Here is a 27,725-nt window from a genome sequence, read left to right as displayed (position 1 = left end):
TCTGTCACTTAATATATTTATTGATTTTCAACAAGCATATGACACAATAGACACTCATAAATTGATTGACACATTAAAATATTTTGACTTCGGTTAAAATATATATAAATATTTTGACTTCGGTTAAAATTATATATATTTATATATATATATATATATATATATATATATATATATATATATATATATATATATATATATATATATATATATATATATATATATATATATATATATATATAATAAAATTAAAACTAAAACAGAATAATTCAAATACAAGCTACAAATACAAAAACAAAATAAGGAATCTTAAAACTAATAAATAACTGAAATAAGTAGCAGTTTCAATTTTTTTTTCTTACAAATTATAATATACTAACATTAACATATATATATATATATATATATATATATATATATATATATATATATATATATATATATAAGAAGAAAAAGGTTAATGCATTAAGTAAAATAATGGTAAAAGATATCGGCATAGCTTGATGTAGTGCTCCATTCTTAAGTTAATATTGCTCTTTTTCTAACTTAGCTGCACTGTACTGAAGATGACCAATATTCAGAAATACGTATACATGGTTGCCTTCCATATCATACACATATTTTATTATATATTTTTTCCTTTGTTGCGAGCTATGCCGATATCATTTACCTTTATTTTATATATATATATATATATATATATATATATATATATATATATATATATATATATATATATATATATATATATATATATATATATATATATATATAATATATATATATAACATATATATATATATATATATATATATATATAATATATATATATATATAACATATATATATATATATATATATATATATATATATATATATATATATATATATATATATATAAGGATAAAACTAAGCACAAAAATAAAATACATTAAAAAAACAGAAATTAAACACAAAAAATTAATTATACTTTCACTTTTTTGCCACTAGTTCTGCTAATGAATTGGCAATTGATGACATGCTTTTGTTAAGCTCCCTTAACTCTAATTTTATTTCCTTTAATTCAGTCAAGCTCTCCTGCATTAGCTCATTCTCAACATCTTGTATTTTCCTTTTTTTTGGATGGGGAAGTTTAGAATATCCATGGTCAGAAGCCTGTAAAAAATATTTACATGATGACTTGATATAGGTGCATGTATCAGATCTTACCTCTATAGATTTATGTTTAAATTCAGAAAATTTAGATGTCTGAATACTACTTGTAGAAGCAACCTATAAAAAATATTGAAAATTTATTAGTGAAATAATATGACTTAAGTATGTAGTATGTAGTTACATACCGGTAAATGGATAGGTGTGTCTTCCAAACTATTCTGTGGGAAAACATCTTTAGAGGTGGATAGGAAATCATCTTCACTGGTAGATGGAATCTGAAATTTTTTTGAATATTTACTATATATAATAAATAAATAACAGACTTAATTAAACATGTGACTGATACATACTCCACACTCAGATACACTGACTCCTTCATAAAATGTTTTTCCTAATATATTGACAACCCGTTCCTCTAGTTGGTTTAGTTTGGGCTTCACTTTTGGCCCTCCACCAGTGGCTGCAATATCTTGTTTTTTCGCAGAAGCCTTCCTTTTAATCGAGTATTTAATATCTGACCAAGTCTATAGTAAAAAAATACAGAAAAATAATTAATGGAAAAACCATACTTTGATATATTTAATCTAACCTTTTGCCATTTCTCAACAGGCTTACTTCCTTCACCAAGTGAATTTAATAGTTGAGCAAGCTCTTCCCAAAGTTTTCTTTGAATTATTCTTCCAGTGGGGCCAGAAAACTGTCCTTTTGCAAATTCTTTATGCTGCTCCATAAACTCTAAAAGGACGTTCCAATGACCCTCTGTTAATTTAAAAGACATGATAATTATTAAAGTACAAGAAAAGTACAGAAGATAAACGTTAATGGTAAACCCAAGAAAATTTTTAATTTAACGAATTTTTATTATGTCGCTGTCTAACTCAGAACAGAACAAATAGATTCGAATTTTAGAAGACTGAAAGAGAGTATATTTAAAAAGAGACACTAACATCGAATTGGCAATTCGATAGCGCTGTAGGTATCGTATGGTTTCTTCCAGTTGAGTCGATACGAAAACGTGACGAAAGTTGTTCGTAATCACTCCCTTCGGAAAAACATGGCGGATACGATTCGTATCGAATGTTCGTAATCCCGCCTCAGGAGGGTGTAGCAACATAACCACATTTTCCATTTTTGTAATATTATTTTACCGGGCTTTTTGTAGAATATTGAATTATGGATAGAATTAGCAGCGATAATTCTACTGATAAATTGTTTATCACTTATTTGATGTGGAGACGTCTTCGTAGGCGTAGGACAGTTTGGGTGCGAGATATTTTTTTAAAAAGACACCAACAAGGAGAATTCTTTGTGTTATATCCCATTCTATTAAATGATTGTATTAAATTTCAAAATTATTATCGCATGAGCAAGTCCTGTTTCAAAAAACTTGTAGAATTGGTAGAGCCTAATTTTTGTATTGGATATACAAACTGCAGAAAAACTATTGGCTTTTTAGAACGTCTTACTGTTACTATAAGGTTAGTATCTAAAATCAGTAAATACAAAATCACAATGTAATTTATAAAATTTTATAACCTAATTTATACCTAGCTATGTTTATACATCATTAATTTATTTTTATTTTAGATTTTTGGCAACAGGGGAGTCATTTGCGTCTGCCTCATATCGTTTTCGAATCAGTCCAAATGCAATTTCAATTATAATTGAAAAAATGTTAAAACTGATATATGAGTCTCTTAAAGATATATATTTAAAATTCCCTGAAAAAGAAGATTGGTGTAGTATTGCAGAAGGATTTCGAATGAAAAAATATTTTCCCAACTGTGCAGGTGCTGTAGATGGAAAACATATCAGAATTCGAAAACCAAGTAATTGTGGTTCACTATATTTTAACTACAAATTATATCATTCCATAGTTTTACTAAGTATAGTGGATGTGAATTATAAATTTGTAGTTGTAGATGTGGGTTCTATGGGACGAAATAGTGATGGGGGAATTTTTGAAAACAGCACATTTGGACAGTTATTTAACAGCAATCAAATAAAGCTACCCAATGATTCTCCTATTGAAGAAAATGGTCAGTCTATACCATATGTATTCATTGGTGATGAAGCATTCCGCTTAAGTAAGCATTTCATGAAACCATTTCCAAGAAGATCCCTTGATAGAACAAGAAAAATTTTTAATTATAGATTAGCTTTTGCAAGGGGAGTTGTGGAATGCACATTTGGTATATTAGTTTCAAAATTTCGGATATTTGAAAGCGCTATCAATGTGAATCCCACAAAAGTAGATGATATAGTGTTAAGTGCTGTAGTATTACACAACATGATAAGAACTGTTGATAAACTCATAGATGAAGGCAATGAATCCCAAATAAACTTTAATTCAGGTGCTTTAGTAGATCTCCATAGTGCACATATCACACATGGAAATGTAAATCAATCTACAAGTTTAGCCCGAAGAATAAGAGACTATTATGCAGAATATTTTTCTTCAACTGGAAAAGTATCTTGGCAAGATGAAAAGATTTTTATGAATAATGAAGACAATTAATACTAAAAGAGGATTGTTGAATTCATTTTACACTTTGTAATTTTTAATAAATACTATTACTCTGTAGTTGAATTTTTATACTTTTTGTGGATGGTTTATTTTTAAGAAGCGTAATATGAAAGTAGTGTTTTATTTTCTGAGGATTTACAAATACATCAGATATATATATATATATATATATATATATATATATATATATATATATATATATATATATATATATATATATATATAAAAGAAGGAATAAAACAATTCTGAAAGCTAGACCAAAAGTCAAGAGTGTTTCTGTAACATCCCGGCCAAACCTTCTGACTGCAGCCCTAATAAACTGTGTTGTTTGTTTATATCTACAGTCAATAATATCCAGTATTTCTTGTATATATATATATATATATATATATATATATATATATATATATATATGTATTTTTTACATTAGGTATGTGAACATAACATCTAAATATATAGATGTTTCAGATCCATTTTTTGATCAGATGCATCTTTTTTCCTCACTGGTAAATATATGATGAGATACACAGTAGTGTTAGCTGTTCATGTTTACATTTGTTTTGCACAAATATCTCTTAATATTGAGTTTTTTCCAGAATAGTTTGACTATATCTTTCAGGTCTACCATTCTGTTCTGAACTAAAGAAACAATTAGTTCATGTTTTACGCCTCTATTTTAAAAAGTCTCTAATCTACTATTCAGAAGGTGAAGCAATATAGATTTATTTAAAATATATACTGAATTGCCAATATAACAGAGAGTCAGATAAAATTAAATTATTAGAATTTTTCACCAAGCAACAAAAAAAATTGTTTAATTTATTAATGTTTGTATTTATGAAAGATTTATAAAGTGAAAATTGAAATACCAATAAACTTACTTTAAACTTTAATTGTGGCTTATTCCCATTAATATAATAATTAGGTTTATTAGGATATATACAAAGATGTATTAAATTAAAATTTTATTTTATTTAATAATTTTATTTTCTGATCAAAAAATTATTTTATAACAACTGTTCTATTAATTCCAAAGTTTTTCGCTTAAAGAGTCTTTGATTGTCTGGTGTCATTGCCTCCACATCATCCACTAAGCTCAATAAAAATAGCTCACTTGAACTGTTTTTTTTCGTTCTTGAATTTAATTCCTTTTGTTTCATGATTTCTATATATTCAGACATCTGCTTATCCACCTCCTTTGCTGATATTTTCCTTTTTTTGTTTTTAGGCGATGTACATGAAACATCCTCCTGTTCTTGGGTGTCTTCCACATACACCCTAATAGTTTCATCCTCGTCTGTTTCTAAAAACCCCTCTTCATCTGGTTGAAACGATTGACAACTACCTGAATTTTCAGATGGTGGCAGTGAATCAGGTTCAGGAAGTGGTACATTTGATTTGGTAGGCCGATCTTGAATGTGTCTTTCCAGAAAAGTGAGGTGGTCAAAATAGACCCACTTCTTTATAGGCTTTGCACCACTTCCTGAAGGGGCTTCATATTCGTGTCTCCGTTTCCTATACCCTGCTCGTAACATTTGCCACTTTTTTACACAGATTGGAACTATAAAAAAAGGAAAAATTACACATTTGACATAAATCACATATTTCTATAACTTAAAATGGAATTATATACATACAAATAAAATATTTACCTGTCTTATTCAATCTGCTGGCTATAATTTGCCACAAGGAATCAGATAAGTCTCTATTGGAGTATCCAGGCTGAGACTGATCATACAAAACATTATTCGCTCTCACATAACATATCAATTGATCTATTTCCGAAGTACTCCATTTATTCACTAAAAAAATACAAGTTTGAGTAACCCATTTTTCTAATTTTAACAATATAACATATAACTTACCATCTTCAGAATTGTTAGAACTCATACTTATTTTTCTGATAGTAACGCTAAAAAGAAAAACAACAAACAAAAATTTGATAGGTTAATTAAAACTTTTGATATGTCAATGGTCAATGTCATTGCTCAGAACACTATAAATGAATGCGAAATGTTCCATATTCATCGACCAAACGATCAAAAATTCCAACAAGTCCGAATTTCAAAACTGGACGATCGCGGTCGGTCGCCGTAAGTGATGGACGGTCCATTAGTCTGACTCTGCGCATACATTTTCATAGACTCGTAATGTTGGTCGATCGTGGACGGTCGGTCTGGTCGAGCAGTCTGATTCCTCCCTTATGGTTTGTTTTTTTTCCATTGAGTTCGATGTTTTTTTCTTTGTGCTTTCCAGAGTATAGTGGCTATCTTTCTAATAAGAATAGTAATAGACGTAAGTTTATTTTCCCCTGATATATTACCCAATAAAGGAAGAAGGAGACATAAGTTTATGAAAACAATGTGAATTGGCACATGACTATAAATGGATATTAAGATAGAAATTAAGAAAGAACTTGAGGAATATGATAATGGATTTAATAGTGCAGACGTACAATATATGCAGAGTCAGTTATCCACAGAAGTAGATATAAAAGATGTTAAAAAGGAAACACAAGATGATTCAGGTGATTAATTAAACAGTTTTGGATAAGTTTTAATATTTCCTTGAACTAAGACAAAGTGAAATCAAATACATCCTTTATAACCATTTTTAATATTAAATATTATTTTATTTAAAAATGACACTTTCATTTTAAATATAATAACAATTGGAATAATAAATACAACATAGCCTACTTTAATGTTTCCTTCCCTTCCTTGCTATAAAAATAACAAATTTTTATAGTTTGGTTTATATTTTAGGATTTCCCCAAATCAACAATAAAATGGAAACTAAAAAAACATCACCTAAACAGTCATACTACAAAGAACAACTAGTAACTCTACATCCTGAAGAAGCCATATCAAACAGAAGTGTAAAAGTTCAAGTTGGACGAAAATCATATAAGTGTGAGACTTTTACTGCTGGAAATGATTTGAAAATGCATTTGCGAGCACATGCTGGGGAAAAACCTTATAAGTGTGAAACTTGCTTTAAAACATTTATTGCAGCATATAAATTGAAAACTCATTTGCGCACACATACTGGAGAAAAACCTTACAAGTGTCAAATTTGCTGTAAAACATTTACTGCTATAAATAATTTGAAACTACATTTGCGAACACATACTGGGGAAAAACCTTACAAGTGTGAAATTTGTCTTTTGCAGTTTTCTCAGAATAGCAATTTAATAACTCATAAGAAAGTACATTTGCGAAACCATAGTAATGAAAAACCCTACAAGTGTGAAATTTGCTTTAAAACATTTACTGCAGCAAATAATTTGAAAATACATTTGCTAACACATACTGGGGTAAAACCTTACAAGTGTGAAATTTGCCTTTTGCAGTTTTCTCATCAATGCCGTTTGATACAACATAAGAAATTACATACTGGAGAAAAATGTTACAAGTGTGAAATTTGTCTTAGACAGTTTTCTCACTCAAGCAATTTGATAAGGCATAAGAAAGTACACGCTGGAGAAAAGCATTACAAGTGTGAAATTTGCTTTAAGACATTTATTGCAGCAGGTAATTTAAAATTACATGTGCGAACACATACTGGGGAAAAACCGTACGAGTGTGAAATTTGTCTTAAGAGATTTTCACAAAAGTCAAATTTGAAAATACATATAAGAGTACATACTGGAGAAAAACCTTACACATGTAAAATTTGTTTTAAGCAATTTTCGCAGCAAGGTGATCTGAAAAAACATTTGAAAATGCATATTCGAAAAAAAGTGTAGTGTTTTAAACAATTAACTGAATGCATATTCGGCATTATTCTTCTTCTTCTAATGGCGCTACAACCCTTTGTGAGTCTTGGCCTGTTTAACAATGTTCTTCCATTCTGCCCTGTCGGATACTTTCCTTCGCCACTGCCTGATGTTCATGGTTTTAAGATCCCTCTCTACGTCGTCTATCCATCTTTTACGGGGCCTTCCTCTTGTTCTGTTTCCTTGGGGCTTCCATCTCTGGACTACTTTTACAGCTCGATTATCTGGCATTCTTTCTAGGTGACCAAGCCAGTTTAGTCTTTGTGATTTTACAAATCTGACAATATCTGCGCTCTGCGTTAGTTCATCCAGCTCGTGGTTCATTTTAATTCTCCACGAACTATCGCTGCATTGGGTTGGCATTCGGCATTATTATCAAAATAAAAAAGATAATTTTTACTATATTAGGAGATGCCTCCATAAACCATTGTGTCACCAGACCTCTTTATAATCAAAGGAATTTGTCCATATTTAAAAAAAATTGGTCGCTTTTATTAAGATCTTGATATATGGTTGAACAGCTTTTTTTATTTAAAAATGAAAAAGAAATATAGATCTTAAAAGGTCTTAAAAGGAATAAGAAGTGAAGTGCGGGAGTGTAAATTTAAGGTGGAACAGAATTAAGTTTAGTAAAAAGTGTCTTTGGTTATTAATTAGAAGAACACTAGTTACTGTAAGGAACAATATTTCAAATTATTGTATTTCAAATATTTAAATTCATTTAATTCCAATATAATAGAAATAAAGAATGAATTTAAAAACGTGAGTGTTGGCTAATATCAACCTGTGTGTAGAAAGTCCTAGAGAGATTGTTTTAATCCCTTAATCATGAAACATGAATTTACATAAACCAGGATGTAAATAGTATACAAATCTGAGGAATGGTTTTGGAAATCCTCAATATAATTTATTAATTAATTACCATTATAATATGGTGGCAGTGATGATTTAATGAAGTGAGCCTTCTAGTTTAATTTTTATAAAAGCCTTACATGAAAAGTAAATCAAAATGGAGATGCTAAAAAAGTGGGAGGCTATGTCAGTGAGTGGAAATATGGCTGTAAATTAGAAGAAAGTTAAAAATTCCTTTGAACTCTATAGTATAGCAACAGGGTTTTCTTTAGTGCATTGGGAAAGAGGTCTTGGACACTTTGAATTTAAATTAAATTTTAACAGATGCACAAAAACAGAATTATGATTTTTTGTTGAGTGAAGAATTTGTTACACAGAGTAATTTATCAGTGGAGTCACATAAATTCAATAGAAAATAACAAGAACCGAGTGAGAGTTTTGATCCTTTTTTAGATGATTTAATAAGACTAGCTTCAGGTGGTGATTTTGGTACATTAAAAGACTGGATACTTAAAGGTGAAATAGTGATATAAATTGGAGATAAAAGACAGCTTACTTCAGGAAACAGATTTAATAGTAGTTAAATCTATTGAAATATGTAAAGCAGCTGAACAAACAGAGGAATATGTCCGCCAGTTAATGGACAAAACAAACTCTTTAGAGGTAAATGATGTTAAAAAAGGAAATTTAAACAGAAGTCAAGACAAACCACATATTAGTAATCAACAAAATGCAAATCATTGGAGGACAAACCAGAATAAAGAAGTACAACAGCAAAATGTGGAAGATCCACATCTTTTTAATGTCTGTCCTGCTATGGGAAAACAGTGTATAAATTATTACACCAATTTAATATATATTTTTTTATATAAAAGTATTGTTAACTCTATAGAATATAGGTAATGGTAATCAAATGTCTAATGTTCATTGTAGTAGTAGGCAAGTTAATTATAATGAAATTGTGTTGTTTGCTGTAAAAATCAATACATTGTGTGAAAACTGATTTAAAGATTTAAAACTAACAGGATGTAATAAAATGGTGAGATTTAATTTAGATACAGGGGTTTAGGTAAATGTAATTCCAAAACATATTTTTTTTAAATATTAAACATACAGTTAATTTATTTTTATTGTTACATTGCATGTTTACAATCTACTCTATATATACAGAGTAATAAGTAAATAGTCTGTAAGTAAAATATCGTGAGTTAGGTCCCGTCCACTGACGGTTCTATAAGTATTATTGCGGTAGGTCTTCTGCTCTTAGTCTGAATCTTCTTTCAGCAAGTAGTTGGGTGAATAAATTATTTATCAGTTCGTTATTGTGGTCAATGGTGCGATTTTTATATTTTATTAAGTGATTCTTTATTATGCCTTAAGTAATGTGATGTCCAGATCATTGTGAAGTATTTGGTTAGATATATACCATTTAGCTTTACTTATCATACAAAGTATTTTGGATTGTAATGTTTGAAATATCTTCGTATTTGAAGGTTTACTACAGCCCCATAGTTCTATTCCATATGGCCAAACTGGTAAGAGTCTAGCTTTGTACAGAAGCAAAGAAAAAAACGGTGAACCTTTTAATTTTTGCAATATTTGATTTTTCAAATCCAGAGCCATGTCATTAATTCTACGTTTTACTGTGTCATTTGAGAGAAATGTTTTCTACTTTCTTACAACTGTCTTCACTAAGTACGGTACTACAAGCAGTAAGTAAACAAGGTTTAATTAGTGACTCATCAATAGTATGTGGTTTCTTGTCTTTAACTATCAAAAGTGCTATTTTGTATGATGCTTTCTGCGCTTGTAATAAAGCCGACTCTCTTTTGTCCCTTTTCAGCAAGTATTTTCCGGGCTTTTGGACGGTTGTTATACCTGTCTCGTCTGCATTATATATTTTCCATCCATCCATCCAATGGTGCTACAGCCCAAATCGGGCCTTGGCCTCCTTCAAAAGGCTTCTCCAATCATCTCGATTTACCGCTGTTCTTTTCCATGAACGCGTTCCCAGGCAGTTCCTGGCATCCTCATCGACTTCATCTTCCCATCTCTTTTTAGGTCTTCCAACAGGTCTTTTTCCCTGCATTCTTGCATTTAATAATTTTCTGGGGATTCTATTTTCATGCATGCGGACCACGTGCCCTGCCCATCGTAATCTCTGCAGTTTAGTATGTTGTGCTAGAGTTGGTTCGCTATATTGCTCGTATATTTCTCTATTATACCTAATTCGCCAGTTGTTGTTTTCACTTATTGGGCCCAGGATCCTACGTAATATTTTTCTTTTAAACACATCTAATGCATTGGCAGATTTCTGTGTCACCACCCATGTTTCACTACCATAACTTACTATGGGCCTGATTATTGTTTTATAGACCCGGAGTTTTGTTTTCCGGTGTACGTCTCGCGATTTGAATATGTATCCCATCGCGAAATAGGCTTTATTTGCCAGCACAAGCCTTCTATTAATTTCCGGTTCTTCTTCATTGCTTGCGACCAGATCCATTCCTAGGTATGTGAATCTCTTTACATGTTCTATATCGTCAATAAAGTGTTGTTGCACCGGTCTATTTGATCTGGTTTGTATGAGTAGTTTTGTTTTATTTGTATTTATTGCTAGCCCTACTGCTTCTCCACTCTGTTTCAACTCAACGTAGGTTTCTTCCGCTGCATTCACTGTTCTGCTCATTATGTTTATATCATCTGCGTATGCTGCTAATTGGGTAGACTTGTTTGTAAGTATGTTATTTCCGCTCACCGTCAACCGTCTAATTACATATTCAAGAACAAGATTAAAGAGCGTTGGAGCTAGTCCGTCGCCTTGTTTCAGTCCTTGCGTGATCGTAAACGCATCAGTGATCTGTCCCTGAATACATACCTGTGCTTCTGTTTCTGTCAATGTCATTTGCACTAGTCGTATTAATTTTGATGGTATGCCAAATTCTTTCAATATATTAGGTAGAATTGTTCTATCTATTGAATCATAGGCTTGTTTAAAATCTACAAAGAGATTGTAAACGTCCATGTCATATTCCCATGCTTTGGCTAGTATTTGTTTAACTGTAAATAGTTGGTCAATGGTAGATCTATTTTGCCTAAACCCTGCTTGATATTCTCCGATGATTTTTTCCGTGAGAGGTTGTAGTCTTCGATTAATGATGTTTGTGAGTATTTTGTATCCCGAACAAAGTAAAGAGATGCCTCTATAATTCTGACACAACAGTTTGTCTCCTTTTTTATGAATAGGGCAGATTATACTTTTCTTCCATTGTTGGGGAATTTCTTCTTCTATCCATATCTCTCGTATTAGCTGGTACATCTGTTGTGTCAAATTCCTTCCTCCTTGCTTGAGTAGTTCTGCCGGTATTTTATCTATTCCCGGTGCTTTATGGCTTTTTTGTATGTGGATTGCCATTTGGACCTCCTCTAGCGTTGGGGGTCTAGTTAATTCATTTTCTTCTCCATCTTTCCCCAGTTCTTGTTGTTGTACCTCCTGTCGTGCCTGCTGCTGCCTCTGTTGTTGTAATGGTGGTTGTGTCCCTTTGTTTAGTAATTCCTAAAATATGTCATCCAGGTTCTCTTAATTTCGTCCATATCGCTAATGATTTCACCCTTCTTATTTTTGCAGAGGCTAGTAATCGGTTTGTATCCTTGTCTTAGATGTTTGATAAATTGGTATGTACTACGTGTTTCGTTTTTCTTAAACTACCTCTCTATGTTTAGTATGCATTATATATTTTGGATGCCGAAAATTTATATTTATCCAATATGGATTTTAAATTAAAGAAAAATATTGTAGGTCTACAGTTTTGTTAAAAATAGATAATGCGGTTAATACTTGTCGCCTCCGGTTTTCTGAATCGAATAGTTGGATTTCTTTTAAGGAAGCCGTCAACCCAGTCTCTTGCAGAAATTTCTTTTTCTTTTGAAAATTGATTATGTAAATTTATAGGCACTTTTTGTTTTATTTCTGTGGGAGTTATTCATGTATCATCAAAATGTTTTGATAACTTTATGACTTGCTTTGTCAAAACTTCTTCTTCTTTAGTAAATAAAGAATGAATAGCTAAAGAAGCAGCTATTGTATCATTTTGCTTTAGTCATGGTTGAATTGTAGATCTGGGAATTGCAAAACTTCTTGCAACTTCACGGACTCTTCTGCCATTATTTACTGCATTTATTGCTGCACTAATTTGCTCAGCATTCCGCATCGTGCTTTGTCACCTTTTCTCTTGTAAACTCGAGGCATCTGAAATATAAGAATTTATAAATAAATGCTCTGTATTATATAAGTAAATACAATTTGGGGTTAATAATGGCCGGCCAGCATTACCTCCAGGAGCGTGGCTATTATAACCCCAAAAATACATATTTATACTGATCGACTCATAATCATTAATCATTTAAATTAGAGCAAGAACTTTTTATATAGTCTTAAGCTACGTTAAAAATTTAACAAATGGGTACCAATTATGCAGCTAAAGAAACTTAATTACATACTTGTACATACCTTTAAAAATCTTGCACTAATACGTCAACTCCAACAAAATATGACATTTTCAAAAATTCCTTCTTTGCCGCAAAACATCGTGCATTTAGGTGCAGTTTGAACGAAACACTGTTAGATGGCGCAACAGGTATTAAACGCGAAAATGTAAATGTAAATATTTCATGGCTACCATTACCCCAGCGGCCACCATTCCCCCTTTTAAACTCGGTTCGCTATTCCCAGTCCGAACTGTCTAGTGAATTTAGTAATTATTTTTTTGCGAAGTTAGTTACTTTTTGACAGACTAAAAATGGCTGGAAATTACTATACAATCAAGCACACGTACTCACAGCCAATATTAATAGTAAACAAACTAAATAGTAAATAAAATAGAACTTTGCGAATTACCGACAATTAATATTTATTTATCTGCACCATATAATAAATGGTTATGTTAAATTATAACGACTAAAATATATTTTTTAAATATATACTACCCAGTGGCGGCTGGTGTGGCAAAATTTTGGGTAGGCCAAGCCAGCAAATTACATAATAGCTATGTGTAATCAGTGACGGATCCAGAGGGAGGGGTCACGGGGTCATGACCCCCCCCCCCCCTAACTAATTTTTTAATGATTTCTCTGTTCATTTTAACTTCTGCGTTGTATCTAATTTTTGCGATTTTTATTTTTCGTCTAGCAAATCGCGAACAGAAAACACCCTCTTCTGTACATCCTTAATTAAAGGACAGGAAATTACTTAAATGTTCCTTGCAACTGGAATGTTTTTTTTTTAAGGATGCAGGCATATTTTTTAAATCAAAGTATCCTTCACAATTCTATACACATTTCTTATTAGAAAATAACAAACACGGCCAACAATATAGTCTGTTTTTCGTAATACTTTCAGAAAACCATTTGTAGACATCATACCAAGAGCAATTAAAAGTACGCACCTTTTTCCCATCTTTTTGGTCAATACGCAATGTTGGAGTAGGCCTTTCATTCATAATAATTTTTTTCTATCATTTTTATGTATCAGTTATAAAACAATCTCACATATATAAGTTGCATACAATCAGGAGATATAGAAATCATGCAAATGAGATTTTTTTTCTTCGAATTTTACGAATTTTTTAAAATTTATTTGGGCAACCGTGCACTTGTTTGCAATTGTGTTGTTTGTTTAAAAATATGTTACAATTATAGATTATGTTACATATTTTTTTATCATAATTTAAAAGAAAATTTATATTACAATTCGATAATTACGTTACAAGTTTCAATGATGGTCGGTGTAGGCCCGATCGTCTGGTGCCTAAACAGCAAGCATAAACACGACAATATAAATCGTTGTCCGGCAAGCTGCGTAACTTCAAACGCTATTTGTACGGAGATCTTATGTGAGCTGGGTCGGCCAATTCCGATCGGGCCTATTAATGATATTTAAAATGCCTGAATACGATTCGATGCTTTCTGTGGTAATATAATAACATAGTTGTTTTAACGGACGCTAATGTATTGAGTGATTTAGTACATTTAAAAGTTATTTACATGCATTAACATAATTTTTGAATATATGTTTTTCAATTTTAAAGCTCTTAAAATTATAGGGTAGGCCCGGCCTATCCTGCCTACTCCCAAAAGCCGCCACTGATACTACCCAAAATTTGATGAGTTTAGTATACACTTCCACTATTTAGAATAATTCTTCTTTTTTCAAAGAAAGAAGTCTGCAATAGTAGGATACTTGAGCTATTAATACTGAGAAGTAGGAATTGTTGTGTTGTAGGTTTCCGACAATGAATCTGTCAAAATATGCCCGAGGCCCGAGCTAAGCGAATGGAGTTTACACTACATACACACACACACACACCCACACACACACACACACACACACACACACACACACACACACACACACACACACACACACACACACACACACACATCAGTGGTCAGAAACGATTCAATTCTATTTAACCTTGAAAAAAGAATCTTGGCAGTCTTGGCACAGCAGACACAAATTGTTCCTTATGCTGTGACCTTGGGTAGACGAGAGCCAAATAAAATGTCTATCAATATAATAGACCCATATTCATATTCTTTTAGCATTAAACTGTGCCGTAGCATTGATATATAATTGAGTGTCATAAGGACCTGCTTGGAGGTATATGTTTACTGCAACACTGGCTTGCTCGTTGATTTTATAATGAAATTAAATTATAATTGTCAAAAGGAAATCTATGAAAAAATCTTAGAAAAATAAGATTTTAATAACAAAAAACAAAACATAATAAATTGAAATTATTAGAGAGGATACGAGAAACGATCGTGCGCGTGCAGCGGCGAAATCTTGCAATATTTTTAGTTCTTAGAACATTTAATAAGTACAGTAATTGAAGAAAATGGGATTTCGAAAATGCTGTGTTATAAATTGTAAAAATACAACAAAAAATACTCAATTCAAGTTCTATTCGTTTCCAACTGCTAAACACAAATTAATACAAAGAGAGAAGTGGATTTATACCATAATAAAGCAGAAGTAAGTAACATAACCTAAATTTTGCAATTTTTGCATTCTTATGTCCGATTTCATAAAATAAAGTGTAAATTTCAGTTTCGTAATTCTATAACTCTCACGTATCTAAAATTTAAATTATTGTAGAAATCTGTTAGCTTAACATTTTAAACTCAAAATTCTGATAATCATCTTGGATCAAGTTGAAGTTTGTTTACAATTTTATTTTTTTCAAATTTAAAAAATTGGTAAATATTTTTTTTTAAAGTTTTTTCACGATTCTTTGTAAGGTATGGATTGGTAAAAGATACAGTTATGCATACACTTAGTCTAAAATGAACATTAGTTAAAGTGTACTTTAGGTTGTCATTTATGAAATCGCAAAATATGATATGCAATTATTAAAGTGAATTATTTAATTGAATTTTACAGCGGATTTGATTGCAATTGGAACCCTACACGTACTCACTTAATCTGCAGTGCTCATTTTATAGGAGATAAAAAGAGTGAAAGTGAGCTAAGTCCTGATTATGTACCAACAATATTTTCACCAAAGTTGGAGCATAAATTAAGTCAAAATGCATCTCTTAATAGACATGAGCGTTTCAAAAAGCGTTATCTACAAAAACGATTACCAATATTTGTAGATAAAAAGCCAATCGGTTCTGCGAATGAACTGCATCTCAAGAATTTGGAGTCAGAAATAGCAGCCAATTCAATGAGTGAAAATATAATGGATATTAAGGTTGAAATTAAGAAAGAATATGATAATGGATTTAGTAGTGCAGACATACAATATATGAAGAATGGCTTATCCACAGAAGTAGATATAATAGATGTTGAAGATGTTAAAAAGGAAAAACAAGAGGATGATTCAGGTGAGATACTAAATTAAATATGAAAATATAAAGCCAAATATGGACATATGCATTTTCTAGTTGCAGTTTTGCATAAATTTTAATATTTATTTGCTTAGATGTCCTCCATATTTATGTCCATACCAGAGTAATTGGAAAATGTGACTTTAATTTTAAACATAATAAATATGGCATAACCTGCAATAGTATTTCTAGCATTGTTCTTGTATAATTTGATTGTGTAATAAGAGGTTAATAGACATGAGCATTTCAAAAAGAGTTGCCTAAAAACAAGATCACCATTAATTGTAGATAAAAAGCCAATTAGTTCTGTGAATGATCTGCATCTGAAGAATTGGGAGTCAAAAATAACAGCAAATTCAATGAGTGAAAATATAATTGATATTAAGGTTGAAATTAAGAAAGAACTTGAGGAATATGATAATGGATTTAGTAATGCAGACATACAACATATGCAGAGTGAATTATCCACAGAAGTAGATATAATAGAATATTTCGAAGATGTTAAAAAAGAAAAACAAGAAGATGATTCAGGTAAGACACTAAATTAAACATGAAAATGTAAAGCCAAATGTAGACATGTTACATTTCCTAGTTGCAGTTTTGCATAAGTTTTAATATTTCTTTATGTCCTCCATATGTCCATATCAGAGTGTGACTTTAATTTTAAACATAATAAATACAACATAATCTGCAATAGTGTTTCTAGCATCATTCTTGTATAATTTGATTGTGTAATAAGGACTTCTACAAACTTGAAATTTATGTCAATGGATTCTGCTTCAGTTAGTGATTATGCTCAACATATTTGACTATATGCTGGACATTTTGTATGAATAAAAATTACTGATGTAATAGTTTTATTTCCAATTATCTGACATATGTGGACTTTTGTGGAAATTTTGGTCCAGATACAAAACAATTGTAAAATAAGCATTTTTACTAAAAATCGAAAATTATAACAAAAATAAAATATTTCTAGATTTTAATTATTAAATTATTGTTATAGTTTGGTAATATTTTAACAGATTCATTGTTGGAAACATACAAAACAAAAATTCCTACCACACTTATTAATAGCTCAAATAAAATTACTGTTACAGACTTCTTTCATTGTGAGAGTGGATATGCATTAATTATTGTAATTAAAAACTTTTTATTGTAAATACTAATCTATATACAACTACACTGCTGAGTATAAAATTATGGTCACCCCATAATATGAATTTATTTTAGAAATTATTATTTTTAACTATTTTCGGTTGTAGCATAGTTTACCAACCAATTGTTAAAAGGAAAAAACCTTTTTACCCTCAAAAGTTTATTCAAAGTAATGAAAATAAACAGTTTTCATATAATATACTATATACAGTACATTCAACCAACTTACTGGAGTATTTCAGACAAAGCTGGAGTATTTCAGACATGTAATGAGAGGTCCCAAATATAGGTTGCTACAAAATATCATGCAAGGAAAAATAGCAGGCAAACGCAGTCCAGGACGAAGAAGGCGAGGCGAAAAAGCAGGTTAGATTTTTACACATGCCAGTGCTAGTAAACAATCGAGTGGTTTTCATCTAAAATTAAAGTACTTGTTTTGTAATTCTCTTATGTGCTAATACACACAAGCAAAATATGAAAAAAGTTAAATACATTTTTTTCTACATCTGTGTATAATATACCTTGTTAATGTTCTACGTTTTTTCCAAATACCTATTTCACAAATTTATAGACCTTACCTTTGTAAACTTACCAGTGTATTATTTCTTTTGTATGTTTATGTTCTTTTGCCTGAGAAGAAGAAGAGACAGTATATATTTTAATAATAATAAAAATAAGAACAAACCATTTACATGAAATATTTTTCCTTTAAAGTGCAGCTTTGTATTTTGTATTATACCCAAATTGTACTACAATTTAGATACCTAAATACTGGGATAACTCCTGTAGGAATTGAAATAAATAAATATGGAATTCCAATTTAAAGCTTTTTAATTATATATGTTTTAAACATCTATCTCTATCTATATAAGGATTTTTACAGCAGTCGCTGCCTTCCTTCTTTCAACCAATGTCTCCAGTTCTTTCTGTTCTGCCATTCTCCATCTCTAAGGTCTCGTCTTTCCATGGCCTCGTCTGCTTCATCCCTCCATGATCTTCGGGGTCTACCTCTTTTCCACCTTCCTATTGGGCTCCAATCCGAAATCTTTGCTATCCACCTTGTATGATCTGTTCTTCTCACATGTACATACCAAATTAAACGTTTTTCTTCAATGTAGCTGAGTATGTCTTGTTTTACTGCCATTCTTCATTTTATCTCCTCATTTTTGATGCGATCCATTTTTGTCACTCTGCAGCTTCTTCTCATGAACTCCATTTCAGTTGCTGTGATTTTGGACCTGTTTCGTTTCTTTATTACCCAATTCTCTGCTCCATAGGTCATTACACTGCGTACCAAGGTGTTGTAAATTCTCTTCTTTGTATTTATGGTAATCTGTCTATCTCACAGTACCCCGTTCATTTGTTTAATACATGTTCTTGTCTGTGTTAATCTGCTGGTTATCTCTCGCTAGGTGGTTCCATTTTTTGAGAGTATGAATCCTAAATATTTGAATTTGTCAGTGCCGTTAATTTCCCTATTATCGTCCATTTCCAAGTTTCTCACTGGTTCTTGCTCTGTTGTTAAATATTCGGTCTTTTCTAGATTTATTTCCAGTCCATTTTTTGTGTATTTCTTTTCTAATTTTCGGAGCATATAGCACAGATCTTCTTCATCTTGAGCCGTTATCACTTGGTCATCTGCAAAGCTTAATGTGTACAAGAAGTTGTCCCGGATTGGTATTCCCATCCCTTCACATTTCCTTTTCCATGGTTTTAATATTTGTTCGAGGAATATCTTGAACAGTTTCAGAGATGTGGAGCATCTCTGTAATAAGCCTTTTGTGGTCTTAAATTCGTTGGAGTATTTATTGCCGGTTTTACCTCTTACCTTGTTGTTGTTGTAACGGTTTTTTACGGCTTCTATTAACCTCTGAGTTATTCCGATTTCCTTCATCGTGTTCCATAGTTGTTTTCTGGGGACCGTGTCATATGCCTTTTTTAAATCTATGAATGCCATGTGTACTGGTCTATTTTTTGCCGTTTTAAACATATTAGGAATATGTGGTGGATAACCACATCAGCTATTTGCATAAAAAAAATGATGCCTTTAGTTTAATCTTTTCACTGTTATTTGGAATTTTTTCAGTTCCTGCATAAGCGCTATGGCAAAATGGTAGTCTTCTTGGTCGGTATCGTTATTGGTTAGAATTTGTACTATATTCTTGCCTACACTTGTGCAAGTATTGACAAGTTTATTAATTGATACCTCATTTTTCCTTTTCTTTTTATGTTTTTTTCAACCCTGAGATTGCGCTTCATTTGTGACTTTAGGCGTGCATAGTAACTGTGTCGTTGTTTTCGGTAATGGCACACAGTCTGATTCTGAAGTCCCTTCTTGCCCTGACTCATTTAAAATATCCTCGTCTACCTCAGAGTCATTTTCTGTGGGAACAGAGGAAAGAATACCCTCATCGTCCACAAGCATTTCTGACCATGAACTTGATTCATGTTTTTGACCTTCAAAGTTAATTGAAAGAAATGAAAATGAGCAGTTTTCCTTTGATATACTAAATATTGAAAAAGAACAATTTGTAAAATAAATTCAAATTATGGGGTGACCATAATTTTATGCTCGGCAGTGTATCATCATCATCACTGGCTCGACAACCCTTTTTGGGTCTTGGCCTGTTCTAGGATTCTTCTCCATTCCGATCTGTTTCGTGCTTTTTTTCTCCAGTTTTTTATTTTTAAGGTTGTCATATCATTTTCTATTTGTTCTAAGTATCTCAGTTTCGGTCTTCCTCTTGTTCTTTTTCCTACTGGCATCTGTTTGAATATTTTGTTTGGTATTTCGCCTTCTTCCATTCTTTCTACATGTCCTATCCAACGCAGCCGTCCTATTTTGATGAATGTTATAATATCCGGATCCTGGTATATTTTGTATAGTTCACAGTTGTATCGTCTTCGCCATATTCCGTTTTCTTTTGTGCTCTTATATATGTGTCGCAAGATTTTTCTTTCGAAGGTGGCTAACAACGTTTCCTCTCTTTTAGTAAGTGTCCAGGTTTCTGAGCCATATGTGAGTACCGGTCTTATTAGGGTTTTATATATTTGGCATTTTGTCTTTCTTGCGACGTTATCTGATCTTAGGTGTCTAATTAAGCCATGGTAACATTTATTTGCAATAAATATTCGACTCTTCACTTCCTCCGTAACGTTATTATCAGACGTGACTAGGGATCCCAAGTATATAAAGTTTTTTACCTCCTCTATGTTGTATTCTCCTATTGTTATATTTTGTGGCTGCCTTATTTCTGCGTTTTTTCTTACCTGCATATATTTTGTTTTGGTCTGATTGATTTTAAGACCACTATTTTGTGCAGCTCGTTCTATTTGGTTGTATGCCTCTATCATTTCTCTTCTTGATCTTGCGATTATGTCAACATCATCTGCAAATGCTAGTATTTGCACGCTTTTATTAATGATTGTTCCTCGTGTATTGACTGTTGTGTCCCTCAGTATTTTCTCGAGCACGATGTTGAACAAGATGCATGATAGAGCGTCTCCCTGGCGTAGTCCCTTTTTTCTCGGCAGTGTATGCAATTTCAAAAATAAACTTTTGTTTTAATTGATACAGTTTAATTTTGTTAACAAACTGCATATGAAGATTTTTTTTGTTTAAATATTGGCTATATAATGTATGCTTCATAGTACTTTCCAGCCACTGAGAGTTATTCAAAATTGAACCAACACATCAAAAATAATTACTAAATTTAGTAGACAGTTGGGACTGGAATCAGCAAACCGAGTATAACAATATTGTTTATTTATATTATTAAGTGGATATAGAATTACTTGAAACTTAAAATAGTAAATTGCAAAAGGTAAATTTGCTTGTTTTAGATTGTTTATTACTACATTTTTTTCTTATAGACTTATTTATTTTTATTCCTGTTGTTGACATTCTTTCTGTACTAATTTTTCTTTGCGGTAAACAAACAAATTTTTATAGTTTGGTTTATATTTTAGGTTTTCCCCAAATCAACAATAAAATAGAAAATGAAAAAAAATCACCTAAGTGCTCATACCACGAGGAACAACAAATAAGTCGACATATTGAAGAAACCATATTAAACAAAAGTGTAAAAGTTCAGATTGGACAAAACCCAAATAAGTGTGAAATTTGCTTGAAGGCATTTGTTACAGCACATAAGTTGAAAATGCATTTGCGAACACATAATGGGGAAAAACCGTATAAGTGTGAAATTTGTCTTCAGCAGTTTTCTCAGCACAACAATTTAGTAAATCATAGTAAAGTACACACTGGAGAAAAGAATTACAAGTGTGAAATTTGCTTTAAGGCATTTACTACAGCACAGTATGTGAAAGTACATTTGCGAAGACATACAGGGGAAAAACCTTACAAGTGTGAAATTTGCTTTAAGACATTTATTACAGCAGATAGTTTGAAAGTACATTTGCGAATACATACTGGGGAAAAACCGTATAAGTGTGAAATTTGTCTTCAGCAGTTTTCTCAGCACAGCAATTTGTTAAATCATATTAAAGTACACACTGGAGAAAAGAATTACAAGTGTGAAATTTGCTTTAAGACATTTATTTTAGCAGATTATTTGAAAATGCATTTACGAACACATACTGGGGAAAAACCATATAAGTGTGAAATTTGTCTTCAGCAGTTTTCTCAGCAGAGCAGTTTGGTAAATCATAGTAAAGTACACACTGGAGAAAAGAATTATAAGTGTGAAATTTGCTTTAAGGCATTTGCTACACCAAAGAATTTGAAAGTACATTTGCGAATACATACAGGGGAAAAACCTTATAAGTGTGAAATTTGTCTTCAACCGTTTTCTCAGCACAGCAATTTGGTAAATCATAGTAAAGTACACACTGGAGAAAAAAATTTCAAGTGTGAAATTTGCTTTAAGGCATTTACTACAGCACAGTATGTGAAAGTACATTTGCGAAGACATACAGGGGAAAAACCTTACAAGTGTGAAATTTGCTTTAAGACATTTATTACAGCAGATAGTTTGAAAGTACATTTGCGAATACATACTGGGGAAAAACCGTATAAGTGTGAAATTTGTCTTCAGCAGTTTTCTCAGCACAGCAATTTGTTAAATCATATTAAAGTACACACTGGAGAAAAGAATTACAAGTGTGAAATTTGCTTTACACAGTTTTCTCGGCAAGGCAATTTAAAAATGCATAAGAAAATACACACTGGTGAATAGTGTGAAATTTGTTTTAAGCAATTTAGCTTACGGGGAAAGCACATACTGGAGAAAAACCTTACCAGTGTAAAATTTGTCTTAGGCAGTTTTCTCTCTGGTGCAATCTGATAAAGCATAAGAAAGTACACATTGGAGAAAAGCTTTTAAGTGTGAAATTTTCTAAAAAATTTATTGCAGAAGATGGTTTGACATTACATTTGCGAACACATACTGGAGAAAAACCTTACAGGTGTAAAATTTGTTTTAAATAATTTTCCTATCCCATTAATTTGAAAAAACATACTGGAAAAAGGTGTGAAGATTGTTTAAACAATTAATCGAATGCATAATCAGCATGACCATCGAAATAAAAAATATCGTTACTATTGAACCGTTTTTAAATAAAACGAGCGGTTCTTAATTCATGTAAATATATTTATTTATAGGTTTACAGCATGAAAATATCTTAACAACTAAACTCGTCAATCATCGTTACTTATATGTATATATATATATATATATATATATATATATATATATATATATATACTAGACTCCCTCTATAACGAGAACTGAAATGACATTACCTCGTTATAAGCCGATCTCGTTATATCAGACAATAATAATACTGTGCATACATATGAATCTGTAGTTTTCTAAACCATTAACTTCCTATAGTAAATCCATCCGGAGCAATATAAGATGCTAATAAATATTGTTTGAATGACGTTTTTGAAAAAAAGTTATTTACTTTTATTGTCAATGAAATATATTAAAACATAAAAGAGTTGTTTACTTTTATTATCAATGATATACGTTAAAACAAAAAATCTGTACTTATATTTTTTTCCAACTACATAATGTATAAAACATATTTTCAAGGATAACACAAACTATTGCTTCTGCAATTTTAAGAACTCTGTCATTTTTAACTGCTTTAAATGGTCCAGTATCATTGTATCATATATTTTTTAAAGATGTGAAACAGTTGTATTTATTCATTGTAAAGAAGTTTATTGCGGGCTGCAGTTAAGTTTATTGAGGGGCTGTTTGAAAAGGTATTTATTTATGGCCACAACCGGACCAAAAATATAAAAAACACGTTTTTGGATCTTATTTTCTCTCGTTATAACCAAATTTGCCTCGCTATAGACGGTTATAGTTCAATAGAAATTTCACGGTACATCTAATGTATCTTGTTATAAGCGAAACCTCGTAATAACCGTGTTCGTTATAGAGGGAGTGTACTGTATATATATATATATATATATATATATATATATACATATATATATATATATATATATATATATATATATATATGTATATATATATATATATATATATATATATATATGTATATATATATATATATATATATATATATATATATATATATATACAAGTTATTATGTAGGTACTGGAATATTATGGAGTAGGCCACCTCTAATTCGTTTGGTTGACGGGTCGCTCTCCCCGCGCTCGATTCATCTGGAAGCTTCTCGTCTCTTTCGAGATGCAACCGTTACATGGGCCACGCTGAATGCATGTTCGTAACAATATTTTAAAAGATGGTTTTTGTATAAGATGTTTGATTCAGGTCTCGAGATATGGTCAAACAGCCTTTTTTTATATAAAATGCAAAAGAATTAAAGATCTTTGAAAAACTAGTATGTCTGTAAGTGCAGGAGTGTTAATTTAAGGTAGAATATAATTTAGTTTAGTAAAAACCAGCTTTAATTGTTAAAAAACATTAATCACTATAAGGAACCATATATAAAATTGTTGTAAGACAAATATTTAAATTCATTGAATTTCTGCATACATAGAAATAAAGAAGTAATTTAAAATTTTCTGAGTATTAGTTAATATCAACCTGTGGGTGTCGAAAGTCCTAGAGAGATCGTTTTAATCCCTGAATTATAATTTACATAAACAAGATTGTAAATAATATATAAATCTGAGAAATGGTTTTGAAAAAAACAGGAAAACAACTACTGTGAATAAAAATCGAGGAACAAAGCTTAGGGAGTGCTACTTGTTAATATTAAGAATAGAAGGCTAAGAAATTAAAAATGGCGAGAAAAAGAGTGAAAAGGTTTTTTTACAAATATGACATAAAAGAGGAATTTGATTTGTAGTTATAAGAAGGCTGTTAACCTGAAGAAAATTGTGTGCCAATGAGAGAATTGAAGAAGAAAAAAGTAGTCATGGTACTGGTTGTGGTAGTGTCCTTTGGGATGAGCAGTTTTCAAAGATGATCAGTAATTATTCAATAAAAATTTCCAAACAAATATTAAAAGAGGAAAGAACGAGCAAAGAGCGACTCATTTTGAATTTTGTCTCAATATCAAATAGACGTTTTGGGAGCAAAAGCAGCAGTACAGTTTAATAGCAGTTAGAGAGGTATAGAGTGTTTGATTTCATGTTTTGATTAATTCATTGGAATTTATAACAAATGAATTTATGACAAGAATCATTTTCAGCCACATATCTTGGGGCTTTTTCATTTTTAAGTGGTTGTAATGCTAATGTTGCTGTAATATTGAAATTGGTTGCCTCGTTCTGTTCTGCTCTTAATTCGCTCATAGTTAAATGTTCTTCTTTATCATCTCTTACTACCTCGTTTTGTTTATTGCCTTCTTTGGTGTCTCGTTCACCTAGTAGATCTTGAAATTATTCTTTCCATTTATTCATCAAATCTTTCTGATCGGACAATATTCATTTTTGTGTGATTTATGTCATATGTTTTTTCGATTCTCAATGATCTTAGTGTTCTATAAAAAAAGCTTTTGATTTCTTTTTCTATTTCACCCCATTTTTTACAATTTCTATCCATGTTTGCTTCTTCGATTCAGTTATTAGATTTTTTTTCCAGAATCCAGAAATTAAAAAAAATACGCAGATCGTTCAATTTTTTAGTGTCGAAAATAAAAAAAAAATGATGGAGTGGATCACGCTAAGAACAATTTTATAAGAAAGGTCGTCCTGTAGCAATATATTCTGACAAAAGTAAGTAACATAACCTAAATTTTGCATTCTTACGTCCGACCGTCCGATTTCATAACCTATTTAAATTAATTCTAGCAGTAGCGCACCTAGAATTTCCCTCTGGGGGGGGGGGGGTTTGGTTGGTCACCGAAATTTTTTTTATTATGTTACCTCCATTTTGAGCCCTTAAAATGTGTGAGTAACAGTGTCGGAATAGGGTCCTGGGGGTTTAACCCCCAAAACCACCCCTGGGTGCGCCACTGAATTATAGTTCAGTTTCGTAATACTATAACCCAACCCTCATATCACATATTCAAATTGTAGAAATTTGTAAATTTTATTTTTTTCAGATTAAAAAAAAAATTGTAAATATTTCTTTTTTTTAGCTTTTCGTGATTATTTGTAAGGTTTGGATTGACAAAAGATATAGTTGAGGCCAACTATCTATCGTCCGTCGGCAAATTCAAACAAAAATATAACTTCCAGATTATCTTTTACCTCCTTTAGTCCAGACAAATTAATATATGTATTTAATATATTATTTACCACCAAAAATGAGATGTTTTAACCAAATAATGCTTCAAATATCATGTGCACAATAATTTTGAATTACGTTCCACTAATGAACTTGCTTTATTATCTTTAAAAGTAGAAAAAAGTTTCAATTATATTGCTTAATATTTCGTCTAAATATAATCGTCTAACAATTTTAACTGTACTAGTGCACAAGTATCAATTTTCAAGTTTTAAACTGATTTATTTACGATGAGTACTCTGGTTGTAAAAATACCGACATGTGCCTTATCTAAGGGACCGAACTTGCAAATTTTTAACTTAGTTGTGTTGAAATTTTGTTGTGAGTAGTTATAATAATGTTTGTTTTTTTGAAACTGTCTATTTGTGTATAAAGAAACTGTTTAGACCATGAGAAAAATCACCTACAGTTTTTCGCGCATGGGAGCAAGAGAACCCCAGTAGTAGTAGAGAAAGTGTAGTAGTCAACAATCTTTTAAGTGTACGTGATACGAAAAACAATGACGCTGAGACTGTACTTGTAGAAAAGTGTTTAAGACTTCCAAAGAAAAGGATTGTTTTGAATAAATAATCTAAGAGAATTTGTAAGAACGTTAACAAAAATCTTCAAAATGATCCTGAAAATAGTTGTAAAGGCAGATAAGAAAAGCAGCCTTTTCCAGCGGCCAGCATCGTGAAAAGTTAAAAAGAGAAAAACAAGATCGGATGCTGGAAAACCTAAACAAATTAATATCGTGACTGCTAAATGTTTGAGGAATTTGGTTTACGAGGATACGAGGAATACAAAAAAAAATTAATACCAACAATTGATATTATGTACACCAAGCTTGTTGCGATGGGAAGAAGCTGCCCTAAAACCACTTTACGTAGACGGCTGAAAAAACTTGGGTTCAAATACAAAATTGTTGATAAACGGGTGGCTGTTATGGAAAGTAAGAGGATACTACCCTTTGCGAAAAAAAAAATAGAAAAATGTAGTGTAGATTATCATCAGAATATGAATTCTAATATATTCGAAGAGTGGTTTTAAAATACAATACTTCCCAATATAACACCGGGCAGTGTGATAGTTATGGACAATGCTAGCTACCACTCAAGGTTTCTCAAAAAAATTCCTAACAGTTCGTCTTCAAAACAGGAACTAAAAGATTTCCTCTCAGATAATGATTTGTATTTTGAAGACAAATATAATAAAAAACAGTTACTTGGAGTGCTTCGTACTAAAACTTATAAGAAATAATATATACTGGACACTATTGCAATACAACATGGCCGTACTGTTTTGAGGTTACCACCTTATTTTTGGATATTCAATCCTATCGAACTTATTTGGTGACAAGTAAAAAAAACGGATTCGGAGGAAAAATATTTTTCCAAAATTTGACGCGAAAGTGGTCGATATATTTCGATATGAACTCTCAAAGATTACAAGTGCCGACTAGAAAAAAGCAGTAAATAGTGTAGTGAAAGTAGAAAATAAGTACAGAAGACTAGGACAATTATTTTCAAACAGTGGACAACTTATTATTAATCTGGTGGATAGTGACGATGATGAGAGGTCGTCTGCAGTAGAAATATTTTAGACAAGGTACGCTAATATGATGATTATTTCAGTTAAAACAACTCAACAGTTTTTCATTATAAATTGCTAACTTTGTTTAAA

The 27,725-nt window shown here is 31.3% G+C and overlaps 4 protein-coding genes across 8 annotated transcripts in view; 2 read left to right on the top strand and 2 right to left on the bottom strand.

The window, feature by feature from the left end:
• Nucleotides 1-904: 904 nt before the first annotated feature.
• LOC140450136 (uncharacterized) lies at nucleotides 905-1,957 on the bottom strand. Its single transcript, XM_072543574.1, has 5 exons — nucleotides 1,745-1,957; nucleotides 1,506-1,679; nucleotides 1,341-1,430; nucleotides 1,210-1,272; nucleotides 905-1,155 (listed from the first exon to the last, which is right to left on the bottom strand). The coding sequence occupies exons 1-5, from the start codon at nucleotides 1,931-1,933 to the stop codon at nucleotides 973-975; spliced, it is 699 nt and encodes a 232-aa protein (XP_072399675.1). The 5' UTR covers nucleotides 1,934-1,957; the 3' UTR covers nucleotides 905-972.
• Nucleotides 1,958-4,689: 2,732 nt separating this feature from the next.
• LOC140450042 (uncharacterized) lies at nucleotides 4,690-5,572 on the bottom strand. Its single transcript, XM_072543466.1, has 2 exons — nucleotides 5,335-5,572; nucleotides 4,690-5,243 (listed from the first exon to the last, which is right to left on the bottom strand). Exons 1-2 carry the CDS (start codon nucleotides 5,570-5,572, stop codon nucleotides 4,690-4,692), a joined length of 792 nt encoding a protein of 263 aa, XP_072399567.1.
• Nucleotides 5,573-5,889: 317 nt separating this feature from the next.
• Nucleotides 5,890-9,908, top strand: LOC140450135 (uncharacterized). The gene is made up of 2 exons (XM_072543573.1): nucleotides 5,890-6,209; nucleotides 6,448-9,908. The coding sequence occupies exons 1-2, from the start codon at nucleotides 6,068-6,070 to the stop codon at nucleotides 7,428-7,430; spliced, it is 1,125 nt and encodes a 374-aa protein (XP_072399674.1). The 5' UTR covers nucleotides 5,890-6,067; the 3' UTR covers nucleotides 7,431-9,908.
• A 4,974-nt stretch (nucleotides 9,909-14,882) lies between these two features.
• Nucleotides 14,883-27,725, top strand: part of LOC140449507 (uncharacterized) — a 49,278-nt gene continuing 36,435 nt past the window's right edge. Inside the window, exons 1-5 of one of the 5 annotated variants that reach the window (XR_011951811.1) lie at nucleotides 14,885-15,345; nucleotides 15,754-16,199; nucleotides 16,491-16,733; nucleotides 17,603-17,726; nucleotides 21,330-21,441. Coding sequence is in view for 3 of the 5 variants with exons in the window: in XM_072542703.1 (XP_072398804.1) it covers nucleotides 15,209-15,345; nucleotides 15,754-16,199; nucleotides 16,491-16,733; nucleotides 21,330-22,558 (2,055 nt within the window). In the remaining 2 variants the exon portion in view is untranslated. The other 4 variants (XM_072542703.1, XR_011951812.1, XM_072542704.1 and 1 more) reach the window with 4 other exon arrangements.

The sequence above is a fragment of the Diabrotica undecimpunctata genome, chromosome 9 (genome assembly GCF_040954645.1).
Source record: "Diabrotica undecimpunctata isolate CICGRU chromosome 9, icDiaUnde3, whole genome shotgun sequence".
Taxonomy (NCBI): Eukaryota; Metazoa; Arthropoda; class Insecta; order Coleoptera; family Chrysomelidae; genus Diabrotica; species Diabrotica undecimpunctata.
Note: the sequence above shows the minus strand (reverse complement) of the source record. Positions and strands in the feature narration are given on the sequence as shown.

Bases quoted from the DNA above. Each gene is read 5' to 3' on its own strand.
- LOC140450136 (XM_072543574.1), bottom strand. From the start codon at position 1,933: ATGTCTTTTAAATTAACAGAGGGTCATTGGAACGTCCTTTTAGAGTTT. The intron at 1,431-1,505 runs GTATGTATCAGT...AAAAAATTTCAG, and splicing joins TCAGTGTATCTGAGTGTGGA to ATTCCATCTACCAGTGAAGA. The intron at 1,273-1,340 runs GTATGTAACTAC...TATTTTTTATAG, and splicing joins ACACACCTATCCATTTACCG to GTTGCTTCTACAAGTAGTAT.
- LOC140450042 (XM_072543466.1), bottom strand. From the start codon at position 5,572: ATGAGTTCTAACAATTCTGAAGATGGTAAGTTATATGTTATATTGTTA. The intron at 5,244-5,334 runs GTAAATATTTTA...CTTTTTTTATAG, and splicing joins CAGCAGATTGAATAAGACAG to TTCCAATCTGTGTAAAAAAG.
- LOC140450135 (XM_072543573.1), top strand. From the start codon at position 6,068: ATGGATATTAAGATAGAAATTAAGAAAGAACTTGAGGAATATGATAAT. The intron at 6,210-6,447 runs GTGATTAATTAA...TTTATATTTTAG, and splicing joins GGAAACACAAGATGATTCAG to GATTTCCCCAAATCAACAAT.